The sequence below is a fragment of the Chaetodon trifascialis genome, chromosome 11 (genome assembly GCF_039877785.1).
Source record: "Chaetodon trifascialis isolate fChaTrf1 chromosome 11, fChaTrf1.hap1, whole genome shotgun sequence".
NCBI lineage: Eukaryota > Metazoa > Chordata > Actinopteri > Chaetodontiformes > Chaetodontidae > Chaetodon > Chaetodon trifascialis.
In genome coordinates this window covers 20,392,501-20,412,274 of record NC_092066.1, presented here as the reverse complement: position 1 = coordinate 20,412,274, position 19,774 = coordinate 20,392,501, and the positions used below count along the sequence as shown (strand labels likewise).

Genomic DNA, 19,774 nt, shown 5'->3' with positions numbered 1-19,774 from the left:
TGAAAAGGCAGGATATGCCTGAGTGCGCGTGTGTATGTGTGTCCATTAGTCCATTAGGATGCGAATGCCTGTGCTTGTATGCTGGTGTGGGTGCACCCAGGTGCCTGAGTGCAAACCATGGCAAGTAAAGTTGACTCTGCCACCCGCCGTCAATCCTAAACGAACGCTGATCCTTTCAGGGACGGATCAAGAAAAGCAGACATGCACATATAACTTATATAATGGAGCTCTCTGTCGTCAGCTTCACTGAAATATTCTTGGGAGTCAGATAGCAGCAAGGTTAAGAAGAGAAGGCATGCAGCATCTCCAGCCTTCCAATCAGATCAAGTGGCTAAAGAGCTTTACATTGACTCACCCTGGAGAGCACTGACAAAAAGATAAAAACCATAAAGTGGTGGACAGACTGGCTGGTTGGATGAATGACTGACTGACACTGACTAAGAGAAGGGAAAGTACAGTTTGCAGCTGGTTCAAACCAGTTAGACTCGCCGCTGACATTCGTCTCTACCTGTGAGATATTGTGTGAGAAAGAGAAATGTATGGGGAGAGCTCAAGGAGAGGAAAAAAAAGAAGAGAAATATGACATGGGGCTGAGAGTGAAAGGACGACTGTGAGTGAGAAGGAGAGAAAGACAGAGAGAGAGAGAGAGATGTGACTGAGAGCAATGTTTCCAGCGGTGATTTTACTGTCTATTGAAGCAGAAAGCACTGAACTTTAGATGAAATATTAATACAGAGCAAGAGAAACAGAGGGATAGAGAAAATAAAAGAATAAAAAGCGTGCTGGTATTAGCCACCTCCATTTTAATTAGTTTCTGCTTTCATTTCAATTCCTCCATCTCTTATTTGAGCTCTGAAGATGTAAAACTTAATTAGAGAATAACAATTATTGGAAATTATTGCCTATTACCTAATTGTTTAGGTTATCACCGTGATCATTATTACTCTTTGCGACTACAACCGAGAATTAGAGCCACGTGAAATTAGTCAAACGGTTTTGAGAATCAAACGCTCGATTTTTTTCCCCCAGAATGTGCCGGTGCAGAGCAGGCAAATCCAGAGGTTGGGTTTAATTAACACAAGGTGTTGTCCCAGCCTGGAGGCAGGCTGCAGACTGGACATGGATTTTTGCTGAGATGAGAAAATCCTTCCTCTTGAGACAAAAAAAAGAAGCATTAATTTGTGACCACGAGTTTTTAAAGATGGAGGAGCCGGAAGAGAATGCAGTGAGACTATTTTTGCAGGGCCTTTGCATGTTGTGCACAGTGAAATACAGTGATTGAAAACATTACGCAACAACAATAATAATAATGCAAATAATCTATCAAGTTATCAAGGTTATAGCTGCATCTCCATTATCTATCCCAGCTCACTCAGCGGGAGGCGGGGTACACCTTGAACAGCTTGCCAGTTACAGGACTAGCACAAAAAACATTCACATCTACGGCCAACAGAGTGTCACCAGTAAACAAACCCGCATGTGTTTGGACTGTGGGAGGACACCAGGAGCTCACACAGACACGGGGAGAACATGCAACCTCCACACAGAAATGCTTAACATACAAGAATTAATAAACAGCTGAAATATCACAGTGACATTTACCAACAAGCCACTTCATGCTGCATGTAAACACTGGCAAGCCGCTCCAGTCGCTTAAACTGTGCCTTCATTGTTCTACAATGCCCACGTTAGAGCCACATCTCGCCTGTACTGTGCAATGTTACTCAGCAATTACAGTGCCACACAACACCTCCTTATGTGCCCTTACAGGTGGGCCTCGCAAATTACTTATTCCTGTAATGTCACAATGTGTCGAGAAATACAGCGTGACAGTGTGAACACGTATCTTAATATAATGGTGCTTGTTTTTCCATAACTTCACACTGAGTGGTGCGGGGATGAATGAATCTGCTCATTATCTGAGCTACAAGCGCATTAGAGTTGGTGTTTTCTTTCTGCAGAGCTTGCTGGCTGTGACAAACTGGTAGCGATGTAAAGCTATGCGTTTTCCCTGTCGCCATGTGTTTGTCAGGCCCGTGGCCAGCTTTTCTTTTGCATCCCTCACAAGATCAGTAAAAAAAAAAAAATCTCTTAATGATCTCAGTCATTATTTAATATCCCTCCACTGACTGAATGTGCTTAATGTCTCTGCCTAAAGGTCATCTCCTGGCAGGTTAGGACGTTTATGGAGCTCTCCTTAAGATCAGCAGAGACAGAGGTCATTTCTTAAATTGAGAAAGTTGATGAAACGCTTTTACTCCTTGTCCCAAAAGCAGGACCAAAAATGTGACACTCCGAGAAGTTCTGGCCAGTTAAGATTCTTTTTTTTACTTTTTTCCAACTGTGAAGTACAGAGAACATGATTTAGGATGGCAGAAACAGGGTTGAGATCATATTCATCTGATTTAGCACTGCAGCGGTACACCGTGCTGTGAACGGTTACCACACCATGTACACTTACTTATCTACAGTACTGAATTCTACCTCATTAGTGTTATTAAAAAAAACATTTCAAGGTTATATCAAGTTATATGTTTGATGTCAGGGCAGAATATTTTGTGAAATTTCTTTAAGAGTCATTGCAACTAATAAGAATTCTGCAAAAGTGCATATTTTAATACCATGAAACTGTGATTAAATCTCACTACCGTTGCAACCCTCATCTGATCTTAATAAAACAGTCACACAAAGCCTGTTAGTTGCTGTCAGATCTTCAGGTAACTTAAATAGAACTTCAACATGACTGATTGCTGCACTATCCAGGAAAGTTCAGGCAAACTGGTGTTTTCATTGCAAAACAACAGCTGATAATGGGGGCAGATGTTGATGACTATAAATAGAAATGTACACACTATGAGCTGGGTAAATATATCATTTGCATTAATGCAGATAAATAGATTTCCAAGCAGTTTATGTGTAACAGATTACTTTTGGAATGCAGCCTTCCCCTCTCTGCCGTTTAGCGTGTTTTATGCAAAGCAGTGTACTCTGCATTCATGCACTGTAGCAAAATGAGCCTGGTGAGAATAGAACCCATAATTGCAAGTGCAGCAGTTACAACGAGCTAAACCACACGGGAGCCTCCGTACAGATCTGGAAAAACAATGACAGTGCAGGTGCACGGCTTCGGCAATGTTAGCAGAGAGAAAAACACTGCTTACAGAAAATATAGACAGACATTTTCATTTGAAGCCCGAATGTGGATGTTTCCTCTCCTCCTTCAAGCCAGTGAAACAATGAATAGTTGGGAGCCATGATAACAGTTTGTTTACTCCTCCGAGCAACTCGGCTTTATGAGGTTATGCACAGGACAGGCCCTCCGTCTTTCTCCAGTCTCCACCCTTGTTTTTCTCGCCATCACTCCTCCTTCCACTTGCAGTTCTTGTTCCAGCGCACAAAAGTTTTGTTTGTTTACATCAAACAACAAGCCACTCCGGCTTATTTGTAACCTACTTAAAGCAGCTGGAAGCCACAGATTCCCGCAAGGCCCTGCAGGGTCCATCTTGGCATCACGTCTGTCTCCCTGCACCCCCTAGAGTTTACTTTATATCTGTTCAGCTCACAGAATGATCATCTGTTTGCTCAATATGTTGAGGGGTGTTTATGATTTATAAGAATGCTGTAAACTTTCAGAGCGGCACGCAGTTTGGCCTTGCCAGCCTTTATGTATAAGGGATGAGAGAGCGGGACTGGGGCCATTCATTTTGCACCCCTGAGGCAGAGGAGTTTACCCACCGTCGTTTTTTCTGACAGAAACTGTATAGTGGATAAAGCTACTGAGCATATCTCAGGGAAGATGACGTGCTGGCCCTTTTCCAGCTGTGTTCTAAGGAACCCGGGGAGAACAGGGTCAGGCGCGCAGACTGGGCAAGAGGGGATGGAAAAGACCTCAGGGAGCATGTTCAGTTGGCTGCTCAGGGATCATAGGTAGGGATTGCACATGTTCAAGCGAGTGGACATCAGTGTAGCTCCTCAGTGGCAGGGGATGAGGGATTTTAAGAGACTTTCACAGAGTGCTCTTCGCTGTCCAGCTTTTTTCCAAGGCTCCATTTTGATGGGCTCGAGTCTGAAACAGGATTTGCACTTGTGTATGCCAACGCAAGAGACTAGGCTAACTGAAAGGGGGGGAAAAAACAAAAAAAAACACCCAAACACACACTGATGTGAGACAGCTTGCAATGGCCCGCCACACCCCGGTAAGGATGTGCCGCTCACAGTCCAGCGACTCCATTCATCAAGCTAGACAGAGAGGAAGAGAGCGCAAGAGAGGGAAGGAAGAGTGGAGAAGTAAACAGAGGCTGAGAGGTGAAAGGTAACGTTGCAAGACAACAGGAGAAGGATTGAGCGCTGGGGGACGACAGCAGCTAAAGGTGGGTAGGCGAAAAACAGGCAGGAGGCGAGGAAGGAAGGAAGGAAGGAAGGAAGGAAGGAAGGAAGGAAGGAAGGAAGGAAGGAAGGAAGGAAGGAAGGAAGGAAAGGTTTAGATGCTGCCGAGAAGGTTCCCATTAACATGGAAATCACTTCCTCTTCCCCGGCTCTCCATGGCTCACTGATGGCTTGGCAAAAAGAGAATGGCTTTAGCTCCTATTATTCTGCGTGAGGGGGCACACTGCCAGGTCAGATGAAAAAGTAACACAAAAAAATAAATAAATAAAGAATTGTCACTACAGTCTCTTTGCGCCTGTCTCCCGGCCTTTCCTGTGTGTTCTCTATGAGCAAAGGACCCGGGCGCTGCCTGAGAGACTGTGATGGATTCACCTAATTTCCACAGGAGCTCCAGCTTATACACTGGGAAGAGAAAAAGAAACAGGGACACAATGGCCCTGTTTGCTGGGGTTTAATGAAGTTTTAAATTTGCCTGTTTTTCCTCTGTGATGGCAGGGAAAGTTGTGAGGATGGAAATTATCGGAGTGTGTAGAATTTAAGACCCTCTCGGGCTTCCATAAGGCTGGATTGCCTGCATGTAGGTCTATTGGAAACCTTGTGTTGTATGGGGGCGATTACTGCACGATGAATCGCTCCTCACAGGCTCTTTTGGCTGCTCGGGATTGTGCAAAGAAAAGCTCATCAGGGGGAGCTCTGCCTGCGGATTCCTCACAGGAGTCGCCAATTTGATGTGGCTCTAATGTCAGCGCAAAGCCTCATTTGTTTGTGCATGTATATGTGCAGAAGAACAAGAGCGAGCGAGAGAGGGAGGAGAACAAAAAGCCGCTACCCGCGAGGCTGACTGACCCCGCTACTTCAACACTTGTGCACCCGCTGGACAGACAACACGCACACACTCATACACAAACAATCAAGACAGTTAGTGGGCTGCAGCAGCATTCATACCCACGCAGGATAAAAGCCTAGAGGAATCTATCCAAGCAGAGCTCTATACTGTGCCACCACTGACTCCAGGGCAAAGCCACTGCAATGGCAGGCCTAATTGTGCAGGAGCCATTTCAGGAAAGGCTTTTCATGCCTCAGCGCTATCTCCCACCCTGAGCTGGCTGCACAGACAGATTTTGCATATGCACTGTATGTGCGTCCATACAGTATGCGTATGTGTGAGTGTGCGCTCGAAAATTCTCCAAGGATGTCTTTAAACATACAGAATTAGCCACGGTTGTCAACAATAAGAGTAGATAGAGTCCACTCAGCCCTAAACTTGTCCCTTTCATGTTCAATACACAAACACGCCTGCACACATAAGCAGAAACAGACGCATCTGTCTGCATCATAGCCTCTGAACACCGAAAACCTGCTTCGATCCATTCCCCAACATCCCTTCAGCTCTGTGTGACATGAAGCGATACTCAGCTAGCCTGATTATGACTGTTGCCATAAAGCCATTAGCTTTACTCCTCTCCGTTCTACCCACCCACTCCCCCACCTCCATTTCTATCCCTCCATCCTGTCGTCTCCCTCCTCCCTCCTTCACGCTTTGGTGAACTTGCCCCCAGGACTCGCTTTCATGCATTCTAAAGAGTGCTGGCTTCACGTCTTTATCGTGCCAGTCCAAACAATAGGAGACGTCAGCGCGTGGGTGGCGATCATTGGACAGGACGACAAGACGTGGGAAGCCGCGTTGGACCGGATTGGCCTCCGCGAATGTCCTTTAACTCTGATGAGCCCATCACTAGTCCTCCAATGCACATTAGTCATGCCATTTAACTAAATTCATTATCAATGCCCTATTGAAGAGGACACAGGCTATTTTCGATATGCATTAGATTTTATTGAATGTGATGCGGCTGCTAAATAGGATATAACAGAAAATGACGAAGGCCAGCACTGGTGGCTGCTCTGTCTATATAAGCAAATTTATTCCACATCTAGATTTCTTTGTTGTCTAAGTGTGCCATTGTTACACAGAAAGAACTATGAAAACACAAGAGAGGCAACTTACAGTTCTCCCCTCACGCTCTATTAACATTATTTTAAGCATTAATATTGTATAACCCATTGTTAATAATTTAAGAGGAGTATTTGAAGAAACTTCAATGGCCACTGTTAACCTCACGAATGGAAACGATTGCTTGGCAGCGAACACAAATGCTCATTAACAATAGCTGTAATAGTTAATGGTGAGATTGTGAAAGTGGATGGTTTGACAAGTGGGATTTCTCAGCACAGACACTGTCTGCCACACGGACGAAAAATGATTGTGCGCTCAGGGTGTTGCAATAGGAACAGATGGGAGGGAGTGCGATGAGGGACATGAGGGTACCGGGTGTGTGAAGAGCACACACTGAGTGAGTGGGAATCAGGAAAATGTGTGTGTGTGTGTGTGTGTGTGTGTGTGTGTGTGTGTGTGTGTGTGTGTGTGTGTGTGTGTGTGTGTGTGTGTGTGTGTGCGTGCGTGCGTGCGTGCGTGCGTGCGTGCGTGCGTGTGCATGTGTGTGTGTGTGAGAGAGAGAGAGAGAGAGTATGTGTGTGTCTGGGCCTGACAGGAGGTGACAAAGTCTGTCACCTTTCTGTCTCCCTGTCTCCTCACCTCTGACTGATCATGCAAGTGTGTGTGTGTGTGTGTGTGTGTGTGTGTGTGTGTGTGTGTGTGTGTGTGTGTGTGTGTGTGAGACCCAAATGTGTGTGCAAGAATCAAAAAACAGAAAAGGAAGATTCCAACAAATGCAGGCGAAGCTCACGTCACAGATGAAGAAAACACACGAGGTGAAGCCATTATGTCAACGTGAGTACTCTTTTAGCCCACCCACATAACCCTCTTTGTTGTCTGTGCTCCTCTTTGCCTTTTTTCTTCCATCTCATTCTCGCTATAGGACATAATACCCTGATTATCCCTCCTGACGTCCTCCATTTCATTCACTCCCCCGCTCCCTTTCTTGTACGTTTGTCTCCTTGTCTCCTCCGTCTCTCTGTGGTTTCCTCTACATTCTTGGCGCCTCTTCTCACCCACTCTCTTTTTTTGCTTCTTCCATTGTCTCACTCTTCTGACAACTTTATCGCACCTTTCTAAGCAACTCCGTCTCTCCCTTTTCCTGCTTCAGGAAAAAAAAAAAAAACACACACACACACACACTCAGACGCAAAGCAGACACACAAACAAAGGAGGATGTACATTGACTCGCACACACCTCATCTTTCTATCTCCTCCCATTCACGCTCTCTCTGTTGCAGCCTCGCTCTCCAAGGAAATGAATTAGTAATATTTATGATGAAGCCCTCTCTGAGCTACTCCCTCTATCTCTCCACCTCTCTCTGTTTCATCTCCCTGGAGTATAAAATGACACTGATCTTATCGGCGCTACCTATGTAGTCATCTGTCAGCCCATCTATCTTTCCATCCATCAAACTGCTGGGAGAGTGATGGCTCCCTCAACGTTTTTATGTGGCACCGTTGGCAAGCCAAGGTTGTTTGGAAACCACATAAAAATGGAAACCGGCACCTGCGTCTCCGTCTGCGGACTTGTCACCGAGCAGAGTTGTAGCTATTCAAGCAGTTCTGGCAGGCAGAGCAGAAGAAGTTTTCCGGGAGCACAAGTTATGGGTCTCTGGATGTGTCTGGGAGTTTCTGTGTGTGTAGATAAACTATAACAAAGTGCTGCTGCGAGTGTCACAAGGCAACGAATTAATGTTTTGCCCTTTGACAGCCTACAGATTCATTTGAGCTCCATAACAGGGGTACAGTTGGCATACAGATCTCAGGGATCGGGCCAGATCACACATCAAATGTTGACATTTCACCAAGAAGAAGCATAGGAAGAGTGACATTTCACTTTCTGATATGCCAGATAGAAGAATGTGTCTGTGAATCATCTCTGAAAAGTTAGATTACAGCCAAAATCGTTTCGAAGTGAAAAATTTGTAAGGCGGCGTGTTTTTAATTATTCTCTTTGCACTGTTCGAGCACTGAATCTGAAAATTCAGGCTGTTCCTTCAACTCTACAGCTCTGCTAATCATATTTTTATGCATGTATCTATTCCACAGTTTAGATTTATGAATGAAATGTCATTTTATGGTACGAAATAAATACAGCAGGAGGATCAATAAGGAGTACAACTGAATTTCTTAGAAAAATCTCACTACTAAAAGGCTTGATGGTACTGAGTGAGGAGGATGAGAAGAACCCGCAGCACAGTGGAAAAACTACTTGAGGTTTACTATCAACAGGAAGAATTTGCTGAATGTACTTCAACAACAAAGAAAGAATGAGCTTCAAGGACACTCGGTACACTGCGGAGGCAACACCTTCATTTCCATGCATTAGATTTCACTCTTGGTGATGGAAATACAGTCAGTTTGAGAAAACCATGAACGTTGACATTGGGTTACGTTTTCTCTGACACCATGGTGACATATCTGTTGTGAGATTAGTAGCTGTCATGACTTCACACATAACATTTTCAGGACTTCTTCACGACCACTGAGCAAAACCCCGTCGAATGACGAATGACTGTGTGATGGGTTGAAATTGTCGTCTCAAACTACATTTTCAAAGGTCAAGAATGAGCTTTTATGTTTAACTTTCCAAAGTCAAAACCTTGAGACCTTGAGTTGGGATTTCACGCATATTCACAGAGAACCTAAAAACATCTTCCGCCATGTACAAAGCCTGAGTTGGCAGTTCGCATACGATCCATTTAAACAAGCCAGGTACTTGAAGTACGCCTGAGAAGATGCATGTTATGTGTATATTTTCTATGTCTGATATATTATCGTGATGTAATCCCACGTGAGACAGGCTCAGGTTTGGCTTGACACATAGACATCTGGGGCCTCATTTCTAAAATGAACTTCCTATCAGGTTTGACCTTAAGCATGACTTCAGCAGAAAGTAATTACTTATACAACCTCACCTTAAGGTGGAAATGATCTTATCTCTGAACAAAGTCTTATCGAACATAAAGCGCACATGCACACGTATAAATCTAAGAACGTTTCTAGAAATGAGGCCTCTAACCTTAATTCAGTTCTTTACATTGTGTATCTCATCCATATGTGTTTGTTATTACCATTATTAAGCAGTTATAATTAAGTAAATCAACTGATTGTCCTAAACTAGAGGAAGCATTCTAAGCTTAACACAGGTTCTTGTGTTTATACAGTAATATAGCACGTTGTTCTGATATATTGCAATATTGGGAATCTTCTCATGCAACAGGAAGAACTGGGTCATGTTTATTTTTATGTCTTAATATATGAAAAGCCTGTGTTTCCATCTTTGTTTGTGTTTTCGTGTCTGAGCTGTCTTGCATATCATTTCCTCAGGTGTCAGTGTAGAAATTGCTGAAACTACGAGGCAATATTTGTATTTAATTGTGATGCTGTATGAGGTGAGAAGAACAAGGCAGAATAAACAGGGTAATGATGGATGACATGTTTGCTGCTTTTGTTGCCATGGTTATTTAATAGGCGATATAATCTGCGCTACAATGGACAATCTTTTTTTTTTTATGTATAATATCAATAGTCTCCATGGTAGTTATCCTTATAAGAAGCGTGATAAATAACCTACTTTCCAGAGTGGTTAGAATAAAAAAGTTCTTTGTATTACATTAAGTGGTCATCTTATTTTTAGGTACGCTGCAAGCGGATGCTCCAGCCTTTATTTCACTTTATCCCAAAGAGAATAGAGCTGTGGAGTACATACAGCCATAAATTATTCAGCTACAGTAAACATGGAAAAACATGTCTGAATAAATGACTACATGGAAGCAAGGGGATGAAATTTCACATCAGCCCAACAGCGACACTGTGGCCCTACTACAAAGCTATGTGATGTAGTGGAAATCCCACATCTTAATTTCCCTATGGATTACCGCAGGAGAAAAAAAGCCATCTACTATGCCTATCCTGAGGCTTTGTAACAGGAAGTTGATAATTCGAGATTTCAACTCAAGCGCCTCGTTTACTCTGAGACAATTAGCCAACCATGTACATTTTTCCACATCACACTGCCATAATTAAGAGTTTAATCAGGCAAGCGGTTGATGTCGAACGAGACGGTAACAGAAACTCCCCCTTTAGCACAATTTCTACATCCGTCTGCCTTGTTAACGACCAGCTTTAAGGACCCGAAAATGAATCTGTTCACACTCTGACATGTTCTCATGAAAAACAGACCCACTGAGAAACATGTACTCCAGTGAGTATTAGTGTGAGTGCAGAAGGAAAATATCAAGAGCCCAATGATATTTCTGGGATGATGACTTCAAATAATCTTTTAATAATTTTCAGCAAGATACTAAAAATGATTGCTTTGTGCATCTAAATATTTGTCACCTTCAAATGTTCAAAAAGCACCGCTACCTTCAAAAAGTTCATTTGATCTTGTTGAAAATAAAATTAAAGCTTTTCTTGCACCAAGTAATGCGGAGTTAAAACATCAAAAAACATGTTGCTGTCCAAATACATTTGGAGCACGGTGTACGCCATTTGATAATGAGACCCAAAGGAAAGTGTGGTTTGAGAGTTGTGTTTGCCAGCGAAGTGTCTGAAAATATCCCACATTTTCCACTTATCATTTAACCAAAAACAACTACAATCTGTACCCTAGCCTACTTTCCCTCTGCTATACTGCCTCCTCCGGGCACAAGAAATCCCTTGACAGCATTCAAAACCATACACACAGCAAACCCACTTAGTTCCAGGAATCATGTTTTGGATAGGCAGAAATTCTAGGGCGCTGTGGAAAGACAAGCCCACAAAGCTGGACCTGTTTTTAATTCTTGTTAAGGCTATAATGTACAGCCGATACCTGGTTTGCGCGCTCCATTGTAATCCTCTCCCTCTGGTAAATGCCACACGGAATAAGCAGTGTTGACCTTGGGAGACGTGGGGGCCGGATTTGAGGGTGTCTCTTAAAAAGCCTGGGTGTGTAATTGAGTCGAGCGGCGGGGTGGCTGGCTTTGATGGTGTTCGCACAAAGGAGCGGGAGTGCGTGGGGGGAACAGAGGACACACACAAACACAAACACACACACACAGAAACTCCAGGGGCAGGCTAACGTCAGTGCATTCAATAAAGCACATACATGAACAGCAGCATGGCCGGCAGAGGCAACAGCCAGGAGGTTTGGTTGACTGTGAGGTTTGCAGAGCAGCCGTTGGCACAACGAGCCTCCTCATCACCCAGACAGATCAGAACGAGCCTGCTTTTCCTCCAAGCAGGCCTCCAGTGCTCAGCGCAGCCCGCTCCAAAACACCAGCTTTGATGGGGGTTCGACTCGACCAACAAACCTCCCACCCCAGGACATCATTAGTTCAATTTTGGCATTTAAAGGCAGTGATCTGTTGGAGCAGGAACTCAGCTCCTGCCTGAAAGCTCTTTTGTTGCATCCACCTGCACTTTGTAACGCTATGTTATGTGTACCTCCTCCTGCCAGTTCAACTAATATTACTTCAAATCTGGCAGTTCAGTTTTACAGTTTTTCTTCATTACATTCAAATATACAACAGTGTGAATAGATGAATTCTCTGCTGCAATTAGGGCTGAAAAATCCACAGTTTTTACATGAAAACTGTGTACTTAAAAAGTTTTCAAATTGCAAGATTTCAACTACAACTTAGATAATCAGCAGTGTCTTAACAAGCTGTGGGAGGTGAAAGTTTTCGTCGCCTACAGCTGATTTGGCTGGCAAGAACGAGAACCGTTGCCAACACATTTATCCAGCTGATTAACATTAATCCTGAGATGGCCAAACAAGGAGAAGACGCTCTTGGTTGCCTGGTTCACACAGTAAGCTGTATTACAGGGTTTTAAAGCTGGTTTTGTCTCATCTGATGTTTGAAGATATGGTCAGAGGGCCACATCTTTTTTTTTTGCTGTTCAAAAGACCAGCAGAGTGGTGGGTCTTGCTGTAGAAAAATGATCGAGGTCAGAGGTTTTCAAACTGTGAGATGCATCTCCCCAGGGAGGGAGTTGCAGGGGGAGGTGCAGAGGGAGAGACGTGAGGTGAAGATAGTGCGTGAGATGAAAGTGAAAGGTGATTCTGTGTTCTGAAATCTGCTGGAAGTCAGTTATTGTTGCTTGGCTGCTGAATTGGCTCGCTTATCAACACAAGTTGGAGCTGCAGCAGCGACTGTGACACACAGCTCATAGAGGCTGTTAGGGCGCTTAAAATCCATTACTGCCTGATTACCACAATATGCGTCATAAATCAGACTTCTTTGAGTCATAACTGTAAAATCTGAACACAGACCTTGTACATGTAGTTTATATAGATTCAATGTGACTCACACTTAATATCATTATATCTGTCTAAATGTCCATAAATCCGCTTAGAAGTCATGGAAAAAAGATGCAACTGCAGAACTTGTAATAGTCCATGGTTCATCCACAGATTGCAAACAGGGACTGATAACAGCTGATTTGGCACATTTTTACTGCTGCTGATTTGAAGGGGGCCCACAGTATCAATGACTGATCTAGATGATTGCCGCATGCCAGTTCTGGACATGTAGCAAGCAGCTAGCTCAGTACCTGTCGGGTGTCACTAACTAATGTTACAGACAGCTGGCGGACAGACTTGTGTGAAACTCATGATAAGCTTTAAAGGAACTCATATCATTCACATCTTTTTAAGCTGACCATGTTCAAAGGTCTGACTGCAGACGTGAAGCTAAAGCCAGTATTAGTTCCAGCAGCTTCAGTGCAGAGCTGTCAAGTGGCTCCTCAGCCAGACGTCATAGATTTGCCAGACATGACTTAGTGTGGTTAGTTCTATTCTATCAGAAAATAATGAACTGTAACACACAAAACAACAGTTTTTCTTCATTAGTATAACTGGCCAAATATGTAGCAGTTATTACAACCTGTTTAAACAAAAGACTGCTTTTAAATATTACAATTATTTTATCGGATATCGGATATTATTGAGAAACTCTGCGAGAAAGTGGGCTAAATTTGTACATTTCTTCTACAGAAAACTAGCCAAGTCTGTTTAGAAGTTGACTTTTCTGACTAGCTGCTCTGAACCATGCAGGACGTCAACAACAAGCAACTGCACTATCTTATCTGACTGAATTCAAGCGGAACAAAGTTAATTTCTGATTACATTAAAAACAAACTTATCTTGATTACAACTACATGGACCATAACTACAAGCCTTGAGTTTAATTATCGAAAACAACCATTTTAAATTGCATCACAGTGTTCCTCAAAAATAATCACGATTAAATGTTTTCCTCAAACCACCAAGTCCTTCCAACAATCCCTACTTTTCCCTGAAAAACGTGACATATATTGTGCCATTTCACTCTCAGCTATTCTTTGATGAAAAAGTAAGTTATCTTTCCCATCAGCCCCCTTAAACATCCAAATGAAGCGTAATTGTACCAAAGCCATACATTCCAGCTTCAACCCTCTTCACTTTAATTGGAATAAGGTCAGCAATTACCTTGGAAGAGACGGAGCTTGCTTAGATGAGAAGTGGCAGATACACGACATTAGATAAAGGATGAAAAGAGGACTGGCCATCACGGGTTACCCTGCTCATCCAGACAAGGACTAACTTGTCATTTTGAAGGTGATAAAGGACACGACTACCAATTTGGGAGGTATAACTAAAGGCACATCAGAGCACGCCATCCAGAAGAGAAGCCAGAGCAGTGCTGCATAGAGACCTCTCCAACCAGCTCATCAGCCTCCATCCAGACAACGCAAAGCATGATTTACAGTATAATGTCCAGTTAGGACAATAACGTCTAATAATCCAACTTGATTACAAAATCTTCATGGCGACCAGCAGCCATTATGCAAATTACTCATTTGGTTCAAATTTTGTTTACACTAATGCAACAGTATTAGCCCACATGAGTAGGGCCTAATTTAATTGAATTTATCAGGAGCATAAGTCACACAGCCACAGAGCTACGCCATCTATTCTTTGCACCAAAATAACTTCAGGATCACAAACAGTGAAATTAAGTTAAACGTTATCACAGACTTATTTAGGGAGCCAATTAGGTTGGCCTTAATAGAGGCGCTGTCGGATTATTTCCCGTAATCTGAAAGTACAGCTGCGGTTAGAAATAGCAGCTGATCTATCATTGCAGAGGCGAGAGAAATCCATGGCTGAATGTTTGATGAGGCACTTTGCAGCCCTGCAGGAGTCTCCTCTGCCTGACGGCTGCTGTGAAAATCCTGACAGGGCCTGCAGGTCAAAAAGGTCTGAGAACGCTTCTGCCTTCTGGTGCAAAACAAACACTGCGTTTATGCTGTTACACAGCCAAGTGCCCCACTCTCTGAGTGCTTTCCATATAATGAGTACTAGAAAGTTCATAAAAACACAACCAAGTAATCAAAAGTAATTTCTGTTACTGTACAGTGACTGACAGCTCACTTGACATTGCATTGTTCTAATGAGGTCAAGCTCCATTAATCTGGGACTCCAAGCTGGGTAAAACAAACCATAATGAAGTATTTGCAAACAGTGTTAGACCTCTGTCTCTGTGTGTGTGGTTGCCAGTGTGGTGGGAGGTAGTTCATACATTTACTGTGCATGTATTGTGTGGTGCTGCCTGTCTATTCCTGGTGCTCATTCCTGCCCTGTGGGTGGCTGCGTGAGCTGCTGGGTAACTCACTCTGGGTGAAGCGTGGAGGATTGTCGTTCACGTCTGTGAGCCTGACGGTGACAGTGGTGGTGCCGGATAATCCGCCCAGGTGGCCCCCCATGTCCTTGGCCTGAAGCAGCACCAGGTACTGGTCCTGGGTCTCCCTGTCCATGTCGGGTACAGCCGTACGAAGAATACCTGAGACACACACACACACAGCAGCAGCATCGGGTTGGCAGTGAAGTAGTTAAAGCAGGGAAAATTAGGTTTTTACTGTGGTGAAATGGCACCAAATGACCATAATATATCTGTGTGGGACTAAAGGGCTTTCTTGATCAATATTTATGACTCACTGATCACCAGGCACTGAAACCTTTTGCCTTCCAAAACACACTTTCTGGCCTGTGCTCTGTTTTGGAACAAAACCCTGTGCACATTAGGACCTCATCCAGCTCCAGTCCATTTCTAACTACAGAGTAGCTTTCTAAAGATTCGAGAGTATCACAACATCTTTTGTGTCATGCAAGCTTATCTCCACCAAACATCTGTAGGTAGCCCATCCTAATAAGACATACTTTATAATTGGTTTACAAGCTGTAACTAATGACCTTATTAATGGCTAATAAATCATGTATTAATGCTTTGATTGTTAATCCAGCTCTAACTCACCAGCAATGTCATGTACAGTTCATTTGTCACACATTTTACAACTGAAGACTTGATGGATTATTGTAATGTTGAATTAACCATTTTCCCGCAGTAAAACTGCAAGTCGAGATGACTTTCACTACAAAGTGGTGGACTGAAAATCTTTATAGACACTGTGACCTTTCATTAATGCCTTATTAACATTTATAACAGCAGATCTGATTGCTCGTTATGGAGTGAGAAAGTCGTGACCCTTTATTAAAGACTCCATCAACGCTGCCGTAATACATGTTAGTAAATCATTAATAAAAGGTCATGGGTTTGTTGCTTTCCAATAAGTTGTTGTTTCAAGGAGGCTGATCCTGATGTTCTGCAGCTCTTTTCCAAAAGGTAACTGGTCAACGGCCCATTGGAAAGGTCTGTCCTATGAATTTAAGAGACACATTGACAGAAAAATAAGCTGCAGTCAAATGTATTTTTAACAACCAGGCTACCTGAAAGCTTGCAGCTCGCTGGTGATTGAGCTAGAATGGTAAATTAGCCATGCCTGCATATGGGCTAATATTATTGGCTTATTGAAGATATATCAGTCTATGCTGGCTGTTACATATCAAGAAACTGCAGAATAGAAATGCTAAAGATATGTTTAAGGAAACATGAGCAATGATTTTTTTCTTGTATCTTGGTCACAATTCTTTGAAATCTATATACATACGTATGTACATTTATGTGTGTTTGTTTGTGTTTTTAAAAAGCATTCAAGTCATTTTTGCATTTTTAAAACTCTTAAATAGCAATATTGTATAAGAAATCCAGCATCACTCAGGCAATAATTACTGTTTTATGAAGCATAAATCATTCAGTAGCCATCAGTGAATCCATTAGTCACAACTAGTACCCTTTTATAAAGTACACCTCATTAGAAAGTGGTGCCCATTTCTTATGTAGTTCACTCATCCTCATTGTAATAATAGGACTGTATTTTTGCTCATGTATTCAATTCATATGAACATAAACAGGCAGCTGGAAGCACAGATCTGACAGTGTTCCTCCACCATTAGCAAAGGTAATAAAGTCAACAGGTTGCTGCTGTGTAAAAACCCCGTAGCTTCACCTGTAGTAATTCAAATGTTTCCCCTCTAATTGACAGATCAAGTTCATCTTAGACCTCTGGGGCTTTTCAAAGCCTTTCTTTCCATTGGACAATGTCAAATCGCACTGTCATCGGGCTGGAGACGTCTGACAATCTGACAGCTTTTCTGACTTTTTGGGAGACACTCCGTTTCCATTTGACAGTGACAATATATTACTTAATGTCCCGTTCGAGGTGCCCAGAAACACACGCACATACACAAACACAGATATGTGAAGAGGCTCATATGGAAAAGATAAATCATCCAACGCTGACAGCCAGACATGCTGACAGAGCGGAAAATCTCGTTCTGCATCTCACGCTCTTTAACGGCACACCAAGAAACATCACTTACAAGTATTCACCATCGATCACCTCCTCTGTGTAAATGACCTCATTCTGCTACATATGATTGGATGTTGCACATCAAATGCTGACTGCTCTTGCCCAACATCAGCCAAAACACCGACCTGGATGACTTGGCGGCTCAAGGTGAATCACATTCGACAGCAGGCTGGAATGCTGATGAAGAAGTAGGAATATGTCTAGGTTTCTGAGCAGAATTCATAAGCAAACAAACTGAATATATGAGCGACTGTGCTCGCCTCCGAGTGTATGTTTTGAAGAGCTTTGGTGATGGAGCCAACAAGGAACGGGGTGATTGAAAAAGGGAGATAGAGAGCGGAGAGGAGAGGGAGGAAGAGAGCAGACATGTGCAGAATACCAAAGCTCGTCTAATAACACAGTGTCATGGCTAAGACGCACTAGATGGAAATTATGCTTATGTTCCCCAATTAGCATTTCAAAAAGCACTGCAGCTCCCTTTGCTTGCTGCAAAGGTCCTCACATGTCAAAGCAATCAATTACTAAACAGTGACATTTCATGAGCAAAGCACAAGCACCGGCCACCTGTGACCCATGTGGGCAAAATGAACACATGCAGATGCAAAAATCTAACTTCAGCAGCCTCGTCGTGAGCTAAATGCTAAGCGTTTATTTGCGTCCTGTCAATCAAAGCAGCATCTGAAGCATCCCGCAGTTAGAACTTCATTTCTGAGTCAACCAAGCAATGATTTCCCTTCAAGGTGCAGTGCTAAAAAAAGTAATCATAATAAAATAAAATAAATAAATAAAGCACCCTCCACCCTCAGCCTCCGCTCATCCAAAAACGTCATGCCCTTGGGTGACATGATGTGTGACATGGAGGCATATCCAGAGCGCACACAGCAGACAGGTCCTTTGAGCCCCCCGTAATCTGTCCTGTGTAATAGTTCACAAACCTTTGCTGACGTCTCTCTTTGAACGCACGTCTTTGTGTTTTTGCTTCTTGCAGAAATAATATCATTGGGCTGCTGCTGTGTTTTGTTTCGCCGCACACAGGCCCTGCCATCATGAATACATTTCTGCCAGCTCATACTGGAGTGAACCGGGGAGGGAGGAATACTGGGAGAGGAGGGTGTTTTAGGGGGCACGGGGGGGAAAAGGGAAGTTAGAAAGATGGACAGCTAGGTGTGACAAGAGAATGTGGGATGCACAGGGGAGAAAAGAGAGAGAGAAAGAGAGAGAGAGGAAGAGAGATGGAGTGAGAGATGTGTTCCTCCGCTTCTCTGTTTGTGCACGTAGCTCTACACATTCTGGGATGCTTACCTCCACCTGTGGTTTGTACACTCATGTACACCTACATATACGTGTGTGCGCGTGTGTGTGCGCGTGTGTGTGTGTGTGTGTGTGTGTGTGTGTGTGTGTGTGTGTGTGTGTGTGTGTGTGTGTTTGTGTGTGTGTGTGTGTGAGAGAGAGAGAGAGAGAGAGTATGTGTGCTATCATGTCCTTCCATTCTCTGTTCATCACTGTACTCACGACTCACGTCTGAAGGCGCTCGTTTGCTCATACAGGATGTGTTTGCACTTGAGCATCTTGAGTATATTTGTTTTTGTGCAGCGTGTGTGTGTATTAGCTTGCCGACATCTGCGCATCTTTTGCATTTCTCCGCCCATGCGCGCGGGACAACAAACGCACAGATATATAAACACACTCACCTGTCTGGGGATCGACGGAGAAGTACTGCTGGCCCTGCACCAGTGTGTACACTAGCTTGGCGCTGTTCCCATAAGTTGGGTCATCAGCATCTGTCGCCGTCACCTGGATTATAGACGTGCCTGCAGGGATGAGAGACAAGGAAGGAGGGACAGAAGTAGAGAGAGGGCAAGACGGAAGGAAATGAGAGAGAGGAAGAAACAGAAAGAGAAAAGGAAGGAACAAAGGAAATAAGCAAAAAGGAGGAAGAAAAAGAGAAGGACAGAGTCAGAATAAGGCAGAGCTGGAGCGAAGGACACAGCAGCACTTTAACAGCATAAGAAAGCTTTATATGAAGTCAACCTCCACACTCCTCTCCCACTCTTTCTTTTTCTCCTTCTATCTCTTTCCAACGGCAGTGTGACAAATACGTTATTCACCGCCCCCCCACACGTACCCACTCCCCCCCCCCAGCCTTGATTCCCTCTGTCTCACTTCATTTCTCTTCATCTCCATCTCCAATTCCCTTTAGCTCCCTCTCTCAATCGGACCGTCTGTCTCTTCAACGGCCTCCGTCTCCCTCTCGCTCCCGTAAATCTTCTTTCTACAGCTCGTGAAGTGTCAATTTGGCAGGGAACTTTTTTTTTTTTTGCAATTGTTGGCAAAAAAAAGGGAATTCTGAAACAGAGTAAATATATTTCATATGTAGTGTGTTCATATATGCCTATATTTATACAAAAGTGCAGGTAAAATGACTATCCCCAGCGGGACTCCCCGAGCCAGACGAGATAGGAGGAAGGAGGGGATTTATGAGAGCAGCTGCTACTTTATTTCTGATCAAAGCCATGACAGTATCACTATGGGAAAAGATAGGTGGAGTGTGTCTGTGAGAGTGTGTGTGTGCGTGAGTGGTGTGTAGGGAAAGCAGGGACTTGGGGATGAAATCATCTGGTTGGTGATCCACGACAGGTATTTAAGAATCAG

General features: G+C 43.5%; 1 protein-coding gene across 4 annotated transcripts in view; it reads right to left on the bottom strand.

Moving 5' to 3' along the window:
* LOC139339494 (uncharacterized) overlaps positions 1 to 19,774 on the bottom strand; it is a 138,601-nt gene that overhangs the window by 40,814 nt on the left and 78,013 nt on the right. For all 4 annotated transcript variants that reach the window (XM_070975141.1, XM_070975144.1, XM_070975145.1 and 1 more), the window contains 2 exons: positions 18,814 to 18,933; positions 15,028 to 15,195 (listed from right to left, as the gene is read on the bottom strand). In XM_070975141.1, the coding sequence (XP_070831242.1) occupies positions 15,028 to 15,195; positions 18,814 to 18,933 (288 nt within the window). The remainder of the gene's footprint in view (positions 1 to 15,027; positions 15,196 to 18,813; positions 18,934 to 19,774) is intronic.